This window comes from Siniperca chuatsi, linkage group LG4 (genome assembly GCF_020085105.1).
Source record: "Siniperca chuatsi isolate FFG_IHB_CAS linkage group LG4, ASM2008510v1, whole genome shotgun sequence".
Classification (NCBI taxonomy): Eukaryota; Metazoa; Chordata; class Actinopteri; order Centrarchiformes; family Sinipercidae; genus Siniperca; species Siniperca chuatsi.
Window position 1 is genome coordinate 30434299 of NC_058045.1, and position 17536 is coordinate 30451834.

Consider the following 17536-nt stretch of genomic DNA (forward strand, 5'->3'; position numbering starts at 1 on the left):
AGAATTTCCACTTTAATCGGCATCTTTTCTGCAGTTTTCTTAACGTGAGTGCAATGTTTAAATAACATCAATACAGATGAACACAACATTAAATTTACTCAGCTGGGAACTCTTGTTCATGTTGGAAATGGCTGTCATAATCATATCAGCACATGTCCCTGTTTGCATGAATAACTGATTATGTTTGGAGAAAAATCTCTTAAAAAGAACCAAATGATGCTCAGACAGGACATGCCTTCTGAACTCCTTGGGGTTGACAAGTCTGACCCAGAAGACAAATGATCAACATCATTTATCTTATTAAAGTCTTGCTTCATTGCTTCTTAAAGGATGAGGAGCAAAAGAGGATGGTGTAAAACTTTTTTTTTTTTTTTAGTAATTCACAAACACATATCGGAGTAAACAGTTAAATGTTTACGTGTTTTAGGGTATAATAATCCTCACAAACTAAACAGATAATCTACTGTTTAGTTTGTGAAGTGTAACTGTTAACAGGATCATATAAAATAGTTGTTTTTTATATCTGACAGCCTGGGTATGGACAAGCTACTTATAGTGAAAGGTCAAAGGACACAAACCAACAGTTGTAACAACTCATGACAGACCTTTTTTATTAAATCTCTAGTGTTTACCATTTCAAGCTCTGTTCAGTGCCAAAAGCTTCTTCTGATCTAGAAAGATCAAATAAACTGTGTGTGTGTGTGTGTGTGTGTGTGTGTGTGTGTGTGTGTGTGTGTGTGTGTGCATGCTTATATTCACATGCAAATCCTAAAATGAGATTTAAGTGGGTAAAATTGGATTCATGTGATTCTGCAGAGAAGAGCTAGCAGGTCAGACTACAGGACACATCTTTTACTCAAATACACCCAATAGAGCATAAATATCCTGAGAGGAGTCGTTTTTTTGGCTGAGAAAAGTAGCTTATAGGTTTTTAATGTGCTGTGAAACAAAAATGTGCGCGTGTCTTCCCTTTACCCCTTATAAGTTGTGGAGTCCACCAGGGTACAATTCTGGGACCTCTGTTATATTCTATATTTATGTACTTTCAGTCACATCATGCAGTCATTGCATTTTGTTTAATTGTTACATGGATGACACTCACACAACCTCACCGTCCTGTTAATTAACTGCCTGGCTGAAAGAAAAGACTGCAGTCCAACAATTCCCTGAAATCAAATTCTGACAAAACAAAGATCATCATCACATAGTCTGCATGCTGAAATCAAGTCACATTTTGGCCCCTTTGATGATGTCACTGCTGTCAACTGCTAATATAATATAAACACAAGAACCATGTTAACAACCTTGTTCAGACATGGTTTTCAAATATCAAAAATATTTCTAGATGAGATTGTTTTAAATTTTCCATCTACCAAATTTGTCATACATGCCTTCATTTGCTTTTGGTTCGTCTTTTAACAGGTATCAAACAAAAAGCTCTAAATCTAAGCTGCAATTTGTCCACAACACTGCTGCTACATTTTTAACTAGAGCCGTTAAGAGATCACATTGGAATTGTGCATTGGTTGTTTTAGGATTCATAAACATGAATTTATAGACAATTAATATTTTGCAGCAGATTTGGAAAGTGTAGCAAACATTAATCTCCTTGATCAATGCTCGGTTAGCAAGCAGCTAACTGGTGTACATACTGTACATACCATGGACCTACATTCTACCTTTGCTCCACAGCTACATTTCTTTCCACTGAACAGCAGATATGCATTTGTGTTGCTACAAAATATGCTAAGTGTCACGCAGAACAGCATCAAAATAAACAGAGCTGTTAAGTCACTGAAATCACCAAAATTTCCCAGTCCCGTTGACTGACGGGATATTATTCCAGTCCTGTAAACAAACAGGTGAACTACATGCAGAGTGAGTAATCTGTTGCTGGCAGTGATGCGTTTTATAGTCTTTGCAGTGAAGTGGCTTTCAACGTTTTCATTTTGTCACCTGTGATTGTTAGATAAACTGCTCCTGTGTGACTCACCTGCGTACGACCAGTCGATGTCTTCTGAGAACTTGCGCTGATTCCTGTATGCATATCCTTCAGCTGCAAGAGAGAGAAAGAACCGTTAGTTGTTGAGTATTAATAACAGATTATCTGTTATATTGGATGATTACATGCTAACCTATTTACTGCTGCAACATCATCATCATATTTTCGTTAAAGATGGTGTGTCTATGTAGAGTGTCTTCCTTGAAAAGAATTTCTTATATTTGTTTTTTTCTTTTAAAACTCAAACTTTAGCCATTTTTCAAAATCCCTGTCTCTAACAATACAGGCAATATTGTTCATATGAAGTTATATGTCTTTAATGAAATAAATAGATCGATGCAGATTATAGCTTTGGGGCTGTAAAAAGGTTGTAAAACACTTGTAAAACACACTCAGAATTAATGTAGCAAATTCCCGAGCTGACAGATTCATTAGTGGTTTGGACTTTAATGGGTTTTATGATTTGACTGCCGGTATGTTATTTGATTTCTTGCCTGACAAGTCACTGCTAAGGTTACACTTAACAGCTGCCAAACAAAACACCAACACATACTTTCAACTATCCAGCAGCTGAAAACTGCCACAGGCTCTGTTCCACTGAAACAATACAACACAACACTGCAGAGGATCAGTGAGACACTTACACCTATAAAAGTGACCTTGATTGTCATGTTGAGTTTTTATTTGGTTTATTTTCTATAAACCCCCTTTAGTGTTTCAAATCCCAGCTGCTTAAAAACAGATAAAAATTGCTTCACCTCTTTTTAACTGTTCTGAAAAACAGATACCTACCTCCTCACCATAGTCCCTAAATATCATATCTATGCACTTCCTTCCTAGGTTATTGCCTACCTCTCAAACTCTGCTATCAACATGTTCATGTAGGTTAGTGATTAACTGGTGTTTGGGCAACAAACCATTTTAGCCCACAAGGTCCCACTATTATAAACACCTTTCAATGTAATGAGATGCAGTACAACAGCAGCACTAACAAAAACTTAACATTGTATTCTTCAGAAAGAGGACCCATTGTAGGCTCTTGTATTGGATTGCATTAGACTGCACAGGAGTATATAATAAACTGGTAACTAAGTAAAACTGCAAAGAAGATGGATAGTGTACACATTCAACCCGAGTTGGGTAAAGGTGAGGAAAAAAGCAGCATACAAAGGACAAAAAGAGGTAATGCTTCCACCCTCAAGGTCTTCATCAGGCAAACATACAGGTTAACAAGAAGCAAGTTATATATACAGCCAAAAATGAATCAAATCGTTTTGAAATGATGGTGGGTTTTTTTCTGTATCACATCATCTCTTAAAGATCCAGTGTGTAACATTTAGGAGGAGCCATTGGCAGAAATGGAATATAATATTTATAAGTAAGTTTTCATTAGTATTTAATCACCCGAAAATAAGAATCGTTGTGTTTTCATTACCTTAGAATAAGCCCTTTATATCTACAGAGGGAGCGGGTCCCCTTCCATGGAGGCCGCCATGTTGCACCGCCATGTTTCTACAGTAGCCAAGAATGGACAACCAAACACTGGTTCTAGATAGGGCCATTCACGTTTTTCGCAGGTTTTACAGCCACTGTAGTTTCTCCTACATGCTTGGAAGGGGAAGGTGAGGCGAGCGGCATTCAAATGGTTGAAAACTGCAATTTCCGTGCTAGATGCCACTAAATCCTACACACTGCTCGTTAAAGCATAGGTGTAGCTGTCATTTTCAGCCATGCTAGCAGCGTGGCTCTATGGATAGCAGTCAGTCCACCACTTTGGTTCAGACTGATATCTCAACAACTGTCAGATTGATTTTAATTTGTCCAAAACTTTATGACAAAATACCTGCAAAATAAACAACATTCCTTCGGCCTCAGCTGTACTTTATGTTTAGTGTTAATTAGCAAATGTTAGCATGCTGACACAATAAACTAAGATGGTGAAGATATTAAATATTACACCTGCTTTACATCAGTATGTTAGCATCGTCATTGTGAGCATGATAGCATGGTGACATTAGCATTTAGCTCAAAGTACAGCCTCACAGAGACGCCAACATGTCTGTAGTCCTGTTTTCTGTATATATATCCTGCTTCTTGTTCACTTGTAAGTTTGCCTGACAAGGTCTGCCTGCAATACTCAGTGCTTAGACTATCTGTCTTTAAACTAAATGAAACGGACCTAATTTATTAACCTGAAAACCTCTTGATAAAATATTATATAATACATATAAATTTTCACATGCTATTTAAAACAGACCTTCTCACAGCTGACATTTTGACTTGTCAAACACAGGTGTAACGAATGAATCAAATAATGGCTTCATTCTATTTAGGTTTTCCAGCTATTACAGGCCAAAATGTCACCTTTCATAAAGGATTTTTGGACAGATTTAAAACAGTGGCTGAGGCCATTATGAGACCATTGCATCAATGTGCACTGGTTTGCCGTCTGGGTCCCAAATAGTGTAAACAATTCCAATCCATTTTGAGGACCAAATTTAGCCCTAATGGGACCCACACAATTTCACAGCTCCAAAATGTTCCACAGTCACACCAAGCGGCAATCACAACTAAGTGCTAAAGACAACGTTGACGTTAAAAAAAATTAAGAAAATTATTGATCTATTAAAAAGATATGATGGCTTGTTGTGTGGCATGTTTTCTTTTATAATTTTTTTTGGCATTTTATGCCTTTATTAGAAAGTCATCAGTAGAGAGATAAAATGAGAGGAGAGAGATGACATGCAACAAAGATCACAAGCTGGACTGGAACCGCGTATTAACCCATAAGTCACCAGGGTGCCCCACAGAGGGGTATCTTTAAGGGCATAATTACTTGACTGACAGGTGTAGCAACCTATCGCATCACATACGCGCCACGTTTTTGGGCCATATCTGGATATTTTGGCTTAAAACGTCCAAACATCCAAAACTGTGGTAAGCCCAAATTCAGACACTACGGCCATTTTTCTACACAATCTACGAGGCCGATGCCTTATCCGCATCATACAGCTCACTCATCAACAACAGCCCTCCCTACCTGACTACCTTCCTCTCGACCTTGACTAACTAACTAACTAACTAACCTGACTCTGACTAACTAGGTTAACTCCGACTCTCAGTCATGTATATAATGAGATCCTGTGCGGTGTAATGTCAGGAGGTGACATCATTAACCCGAGCGGCTGTCCAGGCATCTGTCACATTAATGAAGTGGAGTCGACGCCCTGAGGGGCCGTTAGAGAACACCACCTCATTACCATAACAGAGCGATGAGGGCCCGACTGAGAAACAAAGAGCAGAGGTCAAATGGCATGAAGAGGAAATAAAGTGACGTGATGAGGTGTGTGTTTACAAGCAGTCACCATACGGAGAAAAATGTTGGGAATTCATTGATAGAATTTCCTCCGAGGGAAAAACAGACACTTATTACAACAGAGACTGCCTTTCTATGCATAAACCCTTACGTTTTATGGTCCTGTCCAATAAGTGAGTAGTTTTTTTTCTTGGCAGGGTAGAGCAAAAAGCTGAGAAGGGTTTCATTTCTCAGGAACATGGTGAGTAATTTTAATCGCTTTTTTTCTAAGCCAGCCAATCACACCGAAGGTGTGCTAGTTGAAAAGTTAGGGGATCACTAAAGTCATTAGAAATCATTGTCTGGGAACCATAAATGTGAATGCAAAGGTTTGTGCCAATCCCTCCAATAGTTGTCAAAGTTTTTCACTCTGAACCAAAGTGGTGGACTGACCAACAAGTCCCCCAACCCATACGACCACATACAAACAAAAGTTGTGAAGCGATCGCAGTCTGGTTAGGTTTAGGCAAAAAAACGACTTGGTTAGGCTTAGGAAAAGATCATGGCTTGGGTTAATATAAGTATGTTACATAAGTCACGTAACTAATGTAAGTTAAGTTACGTAAGTCACGTACGTAACATTATGGAACTTAAACCTTTAAATAACTCAGCGTTGACTTTTGGTTTCACACGGCACGAACCCCGGTCTCCTGGGTGAAAGTCCTTTGTTTGTTTGTGACATCCATCCATTTGGGGCGTAATTGACAAAGGCTGCATCTCCGATTTTCTTTCAGCTGTTTCTGGGAACCTCTAACAAACCTGCAGCAGATGGTCGCAGTGTTCTTGAAGGCAAATAGTGAACAAGGGAGTTAACAATTTGCTTGGTCCAAGCCCATTAAGGGCTTTGTATATAAGGAGGAGGACATTCTGAATGTTACAGGAAGCCAGTGCAGAGCAGCTAAAACTTTACTGATGTGCTCTCTCCTCCTGCTTCTGATTAATAACTGATGTCTCTCTGTGTTTTTTTTTTTTTCGGGAGGCCAGTAAAAAGTGTGTTACAGTAATCGAGTCGGCTTGAAATAAAGGCATGAATCAGTTTTTTAGCATCTTTTTGATTTATAAATGGTCGTATTTTCACTATGTTTCTAAGGTGGAAAAATTATGTTTTCATCACCATGTTAATGTGGGACTTGAAGCTTAGATCTGAATCTAAGATGATGCCAAGACTTGTTATCGCTCATCCTTTTATTTATTGCCAAAAGACAGGTAGTAATGGAGTTTATAGCTGCAGCATCATTTGGTTCACCAGAGATGTACAGTTGCGTGTCATCCGCATAACTATGGAAACATACATTGTGCTCTCTAATGATGTCACCAAGTGGCAGCATGTATTGTGAGAATAGTAATGGACCAAGGCAGCTCCCTTGTGCAACCCCAAAACAGATGTTATGTTTCTCAGACACATGATCTCCAACACTGACATAAAACTTCATCCCTTTGATGTTATGAACCAGTCCAGCACAGTCAGAAAGACCAACCAACATTTCAAGACGACTGATTAAGATGTCCTGGTCAGTCGTATCAAATGCTGTGCTGAAGTCTAAGAGGACAAGAATTGAGACATTAATTTCATCAGTTTAGTCTGAGTTTGCTGATTATTTTAGTAGCAGTGTTAGTGCTGTGGTATGTTCTAAAGCCTGATTGAAGTTTCTCCAGGATATTATTTTCTTTAAAAGCTAGAGTTCGCGACTTTTATATATAAATGAATGTCCGTTACATTCAAGCCCTTGCCAAACGAGTTCACACAATGCTGATTAAGCCTATCACCGCCAGGTAAAATCTGTATTTCGCAGTATACAGAGTTTTTAAATATCGAGTCTGTGGCTGGCGCACGGGTAATGATGCGTTTTACGCCAACCACCAATGATTGGTTTGCCAGAGCAGAAGTTGGGAGCAACCCAGAGCCATGTAGAGAGCTCTGTGATCCACCATTGCTGATTTTAAAAAAATCCAATGGAGAAAATGTTTATTATTGAGCATTGTTAATTGTTTATTTTGTTTATTATGATTGTATAGTTTGTGTTGTTATGCTTTGGCAACCTTGTATTGTATGCAGTCACGCCAATAAAGCCACTTGAATTGAAATTGAATGGAGTTGACGCAACTTTCTCTCTACATGGCTCTGGAGCAACCGTAGCGACGGAGTAGGCTTCAGCAACTAGGAGTAAAACCTAAGAAGCGTCCAAGAAAAGTTTCTGATGCTCCAGATAAAAAAAAAGAAACTCTGAGTTCAGAGGAAGGATTACTGTCAAAGAAAGAAAGTGATTGACGGCGAGGACAAACACGGATAACCATTGGTGAAGCTTTAGCTTTTCCTTGTTGGAGAGCTGAGAGACGGACTGAGGGTAGACACAGATGTCATGTTAGTGCTCTTGGACAGGTTGGTAAAAATATTTAGTAGGCTGAGTAGGCTCTGTAGCTATTACATTTACTCTACCTAAATAATGGATTACTGACTTGGAACTGTGGAAATATCTCTGAATTTTTGTAACTATTTCTGAACACGAGTGTGGGGCGAGCACACTGTAGGCATACATCATCAGCACGAGTCGACAGCGTTTGTGTAATTACTCTCACTCTTGCCAGAAGTTCCGCACTCCAGCTTTAAGAAAGGAGTTTATTTGCACTAAAACTATCTTTTCAAGTATCTTACTAATGAATGGAAGGTTGGATATCGGCCTGTAGCTGGTCAGTGCATTGCTGTCTAGGTTGGGTTTCTTTAGTAAAGGTTTTACAAACAGCTGTTTTGAAGGCATCTGGGAAGATGCCTGTTTGAAGAGATGTATTTAGAATCGTCAGGACATGAGTTGAAACACTCTCGAACACCTGCTTAAAAAAATACTGTAGGTACAGGGTCAGTACATGAGGTGGAGGAGTTACACTCAGTGACAGTTTTGCAAAGCTCATTTAATGTAATACATGTGAATGTTCCCATGGTTACATCTTTTTTGCAGGGTTTGCTGAGGTCATCTGTGTTTAATTTGTATATATTACAGTGAACTAAGAGCCTAGTTTTCCTCCATTTTCTTTCAGCTGCTCGACAGAGTCCCTTAATCTCATTAACACAGTTATTGTTTGTTTAACCATGGGGAGAATTTGTCAATCGACCTCTTTTTAACCTGTAAACATGCTGCATTAATGTCAGGTACCGGGGTGCATGGATAATGATCAATATATCTACTGTATCTTTATAAAAGACATAGAAAAAGATATATTACAAAATCAACTTTTCATCAGGAGTATCGCTACACGGGATTCCATGGCTGAGCAGTGGCATGAGTCTAAGATCACCATGTGCAATGCCAAGCGGAGTGTCAGCTGGGCTGTTTTTCCTGATTAAGTCAGGGCCTCTTAGCTCCAATGAGGGGACATTTTAAAACAATACTCCACCAATTTAGCATTGCACTGCTATAACATTGCCAGACTCATGAAAACCAAAAGGAACCAAAATCGCTGCAACAGAATCAGAAATATCGTCTTTTTATTCCACACATTCATTCTTCTTCCTTGTCAAAACCTAGTGCCTACATTACCCACAATGCAACTTGACCAATGACAGTTTGGTTAGAATTTCGAATGTGTTATGCTAGTAGCGGCTAATGTAGCCTGGAGCCTGTAGCCTGCAGCAGAGATGAGGAGCAGCTACAGAGGTCTGGTGAGCGACCGACAAACACTGTACACACATGTTTGTTTGAATCCTGTCTGAGGATTCTTTCATGTCCATATTATAACTCAAATATACAGTATATGCACATTATAACCCCCCACATGTAGCCATATGAACCAAAATGTAGTTAGTGTTACAAACTTCAAACCAAGAAAATCATATTGTCATAAATCCCTCTGAGTGTTTAGAGCCTTCTTTCCAAATTAAATTTCCTGACCCGACCTGTTTGAGGTCGGTTCAGTATTAGTCAGTAAATTAGGAGATGAGGTCTCCTGCTGTGTGGTGTTTATTCCCTCTGAACTCTGGATGATAGCGGTCTAATCCAGGATTACATGTTTGACAGTCTGCAGAGGGAAGACATCGCCTGCAGGGCAGCACCTTCAGTTCAGCTCCTCGGTAGGAAGACCTTCATACAGGAAGTAAAGTTCTCGTTTAAAGCAGGAGTTCTCCAGACAGGCTGCCAGCAATCTCACTGCTTTAAAACCAGAGTAGCTGCATTAGATTAAATGTTTATGAGTAAAGAGGAGATCACAATCACTTTAAAAGTTTGGATCAGATTGGGTATTAAAACTTGGGTGGGTTTAAATGTATAGAAAAACTGCAAAGGGAGCAGATGAAATGACTTTCTACGTGGTTCAAATCAACGGCAGGATAAATGTTTTCTTTCCAACTAAGAAATAAGACAATATGACCTGTATGTAGAAGATATCTCTAAATAAACCAGTTGATATTTGTGTTGAACTACATGTGCATGTTTAGTACGGTGCCAAAACAAACAAGGAAAAAATCCTGTAATTTTAACCATTAATGATTGAAGATCACATCATATCTGTTGTTTAGATTGAACATCATGTGATGTGATCAGAGTTTCAGAACAGCTACGAAACAGAGGTGAGATTGACTTTAACGATAATGTTCCTCACAATGTTTCATCCTTTTTTAAATGAAACGTGCTTTATCAATTGACAATTTCATAAGAATCATGCGTCAGGATCACAAAATGATTCCACTGATAGATGAAATACACACGACAAGGCCGCCTGTTTTAACTGTACTCTCGACAGCATTGTAAATGAGGGCACGCCCTCAATGATTCCTCGAAATTAAATAAAGATTGAATGAATGAAAAAAAAAATACTGCGTTTGGGTTCAACAGATCAGGGCCCAGTTTCCCAAAAGCATCTAAAGGCTAAGCTTATCTAAGACCTGCTGTAGGTCTATGGGTTAAAATCATCTTGGCCTTAAGAAGCTTTTGGGGAATGGGGCCCTGAGCTGTAACGTCAGGGCGCTTTACGTTACAAATAGAATGAACCTGTGGTGGAAAGTAACTAAATACATTTACTCAAGTACTGTCCTTAATTACACTTTTCAGGTATTCGTACTTTACTTGCTACTTGATACTTCTACTCCACTACACTTCAGAGGGAAATATTATAGTTACAGGTCACTCGCTACCTGTGGTTCTGTCATACTTTATATAAAGAGATTCGGAGAGAAAACAAGGAGCAGCTCACCCTGTTTGGTCTGGTTGGACCATAAGTAAGTAATAATGCACAGTGAGGTTCAAGTCTGCTGCCTAGGAGGCTGAGTTTTACCTTCTATAACTTACAACTTCTGATGTTGGGGGGATACACTAGATCTGCCTGTGAGACTCAGTTCAGGGAAAACATTTTACAGCTTGAGTCTTTCCTCTGAGAGAATAAAGCTTTTCTTGTTCTTCTGGTCTAGTGGAACATCACAGGATGGTCCAGTCATCCGTTTTAGTTAAAGTGTAGAAAGTTTAATCCCTGAATCTAGAGAAGGCTGAAACGTAGATACACGTTCGAATCCAGCAGAGAAGACTCTAAACTTCTGTTTTTGAGGTATAAAAGACTGACAGAGCACCAAAGTGGAACTAAACCTCCTGATGAGGCAGGAACTCACTCCCTGCCATTTTCCCAAGAATCATTGCATGACCATACATAGAGAATGAATGTGATTTACTGCAATGCATTCCAGCTCCTGCCGGCCGGCTGCAGCTCGTTTCCTTCAGAAAGCAGCAATAAAGAAACAATCAGGAAGACGTGACATCGTTTTTCTTGTCCTGATGTTTCTTTGCGGTCGTCTCGCTCTGGTGGTGTTAGTCACTCTGCTGCTTTCACTTAATCACTGACCTCCAACGCTCAGACTGTGGCAGGGTCACGGCCTCTAGTATAAAAAGGTCAGAGGGGAGAAGTTCGAGTAACAAGAAGCAGCTTTGATTTCCCCCACAGTGACGTCAGGATGTCTCCACATAGTTATCGCCTCAGGATGGAGGTTGCCTGTCCGTTTGTCCAACACTTTGGTCCAGAGGCAAATATCTCAACTACTACTTGAAATTTATATTCATTACCTACAAAGGAAAATCACTAACGATTTTGGTGACCCCCTGACTTTTCTTCTGGCACCACCATCAGGACAAAATTTCCTCTTTTACACAAGATATAGAGTGCAAAAGTGGAAGGTGTTATTTTGGGAAGTAACCATGCGGTCCATTTTCTCCTAGACAATGTTAGGTCACTTACAGTTGAAGCTCTTTAAGGCTTGAATGAATATGAAACTGGTTGAATTATCAGTACAAAAGCTAAACAGTTGTGTTAGAAAGTTCTTTAAAAACAAGACTAAGAGTCTACAGCCACGCTAGCAGCTCTGTGAGGCTGAACTGCAGTGCTTTGTGCTAAATGCTAACGTCAGCATGCTAACCAAACTTAGTTTTTCGGTGCAGCAGATGATCACAAGTGTTCTTGAAGGCAAATAGTGAACATCGGAGTTAGAAATGTAGCTTGGTCCTGCAGAGTTTTGAATGAGCTGAAGTCTCTCCGTGTTTTTTTCGGGAGGCCAGTAAAAAGTGCGTTACAGTAATCGAGTCAGCTTGAAATAAAGGCATGAATCAGTTTTTCAGCATCTTTTAGATTTATAAATGGCCGTACTTCCGTTATGTTTCTAAGGTGGAAAAATTATGTTTTCATCACCTTGTTGGACTGGACCGACAGACTGACAGAGCGATCCATAAAATCACACTGCTAGCATGGCTAAAAACTCAAAAGGTACCAGCTTGTGGGCATAAACACTTTAGATGAGAAGTCAGCTACGACTCCCCCCTCCTCCTGCTTCTCCCTCTGTAACCTCAGAGCAGTCAGGTGGGTCAGGACAGACAGGAAGCTGTGAGCTCCGTCTCTGTTAAGGTGGAAATGGAAACCAGACAGTGTAAACAGAAGCTCTGACATGAAACACCTGTCTGCTCCCCGACAGTACATCAGCGAGGGTCTATTACAGTCTTTACGTGTGTGTGTGTGTGTGTTTGCACTCTTTGCATGAGTGTGTGTGTGTAGCAAGTTCACAAGGAAAATCTCCCACAGTGATCTGTTTTGTTCAGCTTTCTCTTATTTTAAAGAGGATTAATTTGGGCTTCATAGTTATACTAATACCTGTATAAAAATGTGTGTGTGTGTGTGTTCAGTCAGGTGTAATTTTAGTCTGTCTCCCTCTGTCAGTGCTTAGTATACACAAGATTATCGCCTGAGCTCATCTTTCTCCTCCACGCTCTGGCTGTCATCCACCTCGCGTGGCACTGCTTTAAGAGTCAGCGATGTGCAGCGGCTTCAAGTGACTTTTCGTCTACTGAACTGTGCGATGACCGAGCCAGCGAGGCCTGGAGAAGCCCTGCAGCTTAACCCGGTTATAACCCAGTTTGCATCTGATATCGGAAAGACATTTAAGGGCCGAGTTCATCAGATGATTCGGTTTAGTTCAAAATCTACAAAACTTTTCTGCAGAATTTCTAATAGTTTTCCAAAACTGGTCCCAGAGACTTTACACCATTTTGGAAAAAGATGCTGGAGAAATAAAAATATTTTAAAATTGATGGCTGGCGTGTACAGCTGAAATTATAGTTATCTCTAAACTCACATAAACGTCTCTACAGAGTTAGGCAGAGGACGTTAGGGGTAACTGCCACACACAACACATCATGTGGCCCTGCACGTAAAACAAGCTGATTGGTCGATCCTACTTCCTGGCGGGAGGCGGGTTTCAAATTGAACACTGCAAGTGAACTTGATACACCCTAAATCTGTGAAAGTATGAAACGGCCACACAAACGTCTCTGAACTACACCCGTGCACGTTTGCTTATATGTTGAGGGACTGAGCTGCACAGCTGCTGATACAAGAGAGAAAAATCACATAAGCTCTAAAAGTTGTGATGACGTCTGTAGCTAAGTGAAATCAAGATGTCAATTATCTTTGTGATATCAAATCAAAAACAGTCTGAAAATACATTTTAAACCTCAAAACATGTTTTTGTTTTTTTGTTTTTAAAAAAAAGTCGATTTCAGGTAGGAGGAATGTCGAAATTATAATAAAGTCTTGATTGAGGATCTATATTGTTCATGAGACAGTAAATATTTTTTAATTAAAATGTATAACTTATTGTTTTGTCTCATGAACAAGCCACAAACATTCTTCTTTAAGAGCACCAGCATTCGTTAATACATTCCAAGATTGTCTTTTTGGACATGACTTACCTTTACCATGTCTGTGTTGTGCTTTTCTGTCGTTACTTCATAGTGTTCTGTGCCAAATGTTATGTAAATAAAATGCAGATGTTTAATGCAGACATGGGTTATTAAAATCTCAATGTCATTTCAGGGACTAGTAATATTATATATATTTATAATGTGAAAAGGTTGTTAAATTGCTGGGTTAAATGTAACCCGCGCTGTCGCCTTTTCTGGGTGTTTTATGAACAAAAGGCACCAGACTAACTTCAGATCACAGTGACTCTGACTGACACTCTGAGCATCTGCTGCCTCAGTCTCACTCCATCATTTCCTCACTGTGTGTCAGATCCTCTCTGTGCTGCAGGACAGACACGACTCGTCTGACGTGCACACATCAAACGCTGCAGGTTTCAGTTACACACCACACCGGTGTTGTGACAATACCTGCCACATGAGTTGGGTTGGAAACCTTTTGTGTCACTAACTACAAAGAAAACACCCACTGAGTACCCTAGAGGCTGCAGTGTTCATTAGAGCCACAAAATTAAACAAACAACACACTAATGATTTAGTTATTCTTCTAAACGTTTGAGGTGTTGGATCGCGGCCCTCGTACCGCCGGCCTCTCAGCCTCTAAAACAGAAACATCACAGCTGTAACAAATGAAACTGACCACCTCCCCAATCTACTCTTCACCTCACTTCCATCTTGTTGCAGATACACAACCTTAATACCAACCAGCTACTGTATGTATGGTCCCCAGAGGATGAATCCTAACGACTGTGGTGATCCTCTGACTTTTCCTCGAGTGCCAATAGCAGATTGATATTTGTGGTTTTGAGGGAAATATCTTGTTGAAATATCTCAACAACTGTTGGATGGATTTTCATGAAATGTGGTTCAGACATTCACGTTCCCATCGGGATCAATTGAAATAACTTTGTTGATCCTCTGACTTTTCATCTAGCGCCATCATCAGGTCAAAATTTTAATTTGTCCAGTACTTTAGTTTTGCAGGTATTTGGTCATAAACCAATGACATTCCCATCAGCCTCAGCTGTACTTTGTGTTTAGTGCTAATAAGCAAATGTTAGCATGCTAACGGACGACGGACTGGTTACCTCTTCAACTGATGACCTACTTTGATTTATTTATTTTATTTATTTATATATGTCTTTTATTTATTTGAGTTTTTGAAATGTGTTGGGTTTCACAATTTCAGGGTTATATTTCAGATTTTTCTGTACTTATTTATTTCACAATATTTATTTATTTAATATTGAACACTTTGGGCTTCCATATATACCTGTGTATGATTTTAGTCATATATTTAGTCAATATTCTAAGAATAGATGACCTACTTTTTATTAGAAATCAGTATTGTTGATGAGGATGTGACAGGGAGTGATGAGGATATAGTTATATATATTTATTATTCAGCTTTTTTTGACAAATCATATTGTTTCTTCATGGCCTGGTAGCAAATTTTGCAAGGCCCAGTGCTGGTCTGCGGCCCAGGGATTAGGAACCTTTGTGTCATGGACATCAAATGAAGTAACGCTACACAACGTGGCCGATGTTTGCTGCCCTTTAGAGGAAAAATTCCTTGTTTCATTCTGTCTAGAATTATTGGAGAAATAAAACACGTGTTCGGGAGAAAAAGTTTTGTTACAGGAGCAAGAAAAGAAAAGCTGATTTAAGACAAATGTTGAGAAGGAAGTGAAGATGGGAGGGTGGCCGAGCAGGAGAAGGGGGAATGTAATTCAGGTTGAGAACAGAAAGCGAGGGGGTACATGCTTATGTTCTACTGGAAAAGAGTGAATGAGTAGAATAGATTCTATGGAGAACTCTTGCTCAGCGTCTGCACGGAGAGAAAAAGACCACAACTGTGTCAGTATGTTTATTCAGTGGAGAGTGGCCGGCTCTGCGCTCCAGTCTGTGGGAGCCCCGCAGCCTCCAGCCGGACGCTGAATAAGAGGATTAGCCGAGCCCTGGGAGAGCCGGGACGTCCACAGACTGTGAGGGTGAGAACTGGTGCCCACGCCAGGATGTGTGACAACCCCCCCTACACATCCACCCGAATCCCTGCCCCTCTCCTGATGCCAGGGGACGAGGGTCTGAGGAGGGTGGGGGTGGTTTGAGTAACCAACTGCTCAGACTGGGAGGGTATGGCAGGTTAATCTGTAGACAGTCTGGGCTTTTATTTCTTTAAGGAACATACTGGTGGCACCATACCAGTGTGGTTTGGCATGTTTTAGCTCTTTAGCTACATATTTTCCAGATACAGAAAGTTCATCAGTTGATTTCCTTCCTTCCAGGCAGCTGCTGGTTTAATTTCACTTTTCTAAGAAAATCAGCTTGCAGAGACTTGAAACTTCTTGCAGATAGATAATCCATTACAGTTTAGCCTCTTCAGTCTAAAAACTGATATGTGCGGTATGGTTCGGGAAAAGGGCAGCGGGAACTGAAGTCTTCAGTCAATCAGACTGAACTGGCATTTTGTTTCACTTCATTGTGTTAGGGAGTGTTTTGTTTTGCCCTAACCAACAAGTGATGTGTCCTCCCCCGCCAATTCACTTTCACTTGACATGGAAGCTGCGGTGCGCCTTGTTAGTTAGTTAAACATAAAGTAAAATAAACATATTGATTATGCTTACAAAATGTTGGTTAGAGGAGTGATAACATACTCTCTTCACTGTAAAACCCAAAGAAATAAGACTAAAAGTCGCCAAGCTAGTGGCTTTATGAGGCACAGTGGCTCTTTGAGCTGATGTGCCGTCAGCATGCTAACATGCTGATGTTTAACAGGTACAATGTTTACCATGTTCACCTTCTTAGTTTACATATTAGCATGCTAACATTTGCTAATTAGTACAAAACACAAAGTACAGCTGAGGCTGATGAGGCTGTGCTGAGGGGAATGTAATAAGTGTTTGGTCATAAACCAAAGTATTGGACAAAAGGAAAATTTGACCTTATGCTGGCGCTAGATGGCCTTATTGTTTTTGTTAAATGTAATATTATGTTTTCTTAACTAGGCTGTGGTCTTTACCTGAGCTGCCTTGGCAGCGTTTTCAAGCCAATAGGATCCACCAGTAAAATGCTTTATGTTGTACTGTAGATTGTAAAAATTTAGGGTTATGACCATTGCTGGAGTTGAGGTCTGTCAGTCCAAGTGAAGGAGATGGGATTTGTATGCAGTGAGAGAGCATGCTCTGCCTGGCAGGCTGAGCTCTGGGCTAAAATACACCTTGAAAGCTTCTAAGCCCAGTGAATGGGACGATGAGCCTGAACAGCTGGGGTGTTTTACACTTCAGAGGACTGACCGCAGGCCTGATCTGTCAGAGAGAGATAGAGAGAGAACAACCACTGAGCAGACAACCTCTGCTGTCATAATATGTCCACTAAAGCTACTGTACGTGTCCGGCTACATGATTTTATCTTGTTTCAAGGATGTTTGTTTGTCACAAATATCCTATCATCCACTTCTGGTCCTCTCATTGAGGAGAACTGTACAAATTAAGTAAGTATAAATCTCTTCTGACAAGTAAACAGATAGCTGAAGCAGCTCGTTGAGTCTGTAGATCCATTCAGTTCTCAGGCAAAGTGAAAAGACCTGACGGACAGAGTGCACCTCCATCAGAGCTACTAAAAACAATGCTGGATTGTGAGTTATAGTTTATTTCCTGAGACATATATTGCCTTTAGACTTTATCTGACATTTCCTGTCAGCGACTGTGAGGGAGAACAGGAATGAATCCTCCCTATGAGCAAATATCGCATCAGGGTGGATGGACGGGTCGACAAAGTATGTGACTTTGACACCACAGACTGCTGTTTCCACAGTCAGTGTTGGTTTTCTTTTAACATGACCACAATCTCTCCCCAACCTTAACTAAGTAGTTTTAGTGCCCAAACTTAACCAAAGCTTAAACATAGAGTTGGCAGATCAGATGGTGGTCAAATGAATATTTTTGGTCACCTGTAAAAGCT

General features: G+C 40.1%; 1 protein-coding gene across 10 annotated transcripts in view; it reads right to left on the reverse strand.

The window, feature by feature from the left end:
* Positions 1-17536, reverse strand: part of ptprz1a (protein tyrosine phosphatase receptor type Z1a) — a 107942-nt gene that overhangs the window by 65419 nt on the left and 24987 nt on the right. For all 10 annotated transcript variants that reach the window (XM_044192200.1, XM_044192202.1, XM_044192198.1 and 7 more), the window contains exon 2: positions 1994-2056. In XM_044192200.1, coding sequence (XP_044048135.1) covers positions 1994-2056 — 63 coding nt within the window. The remainder of the gene's footprint in view (positions 1-1993; positions 2057-17536) is intronic.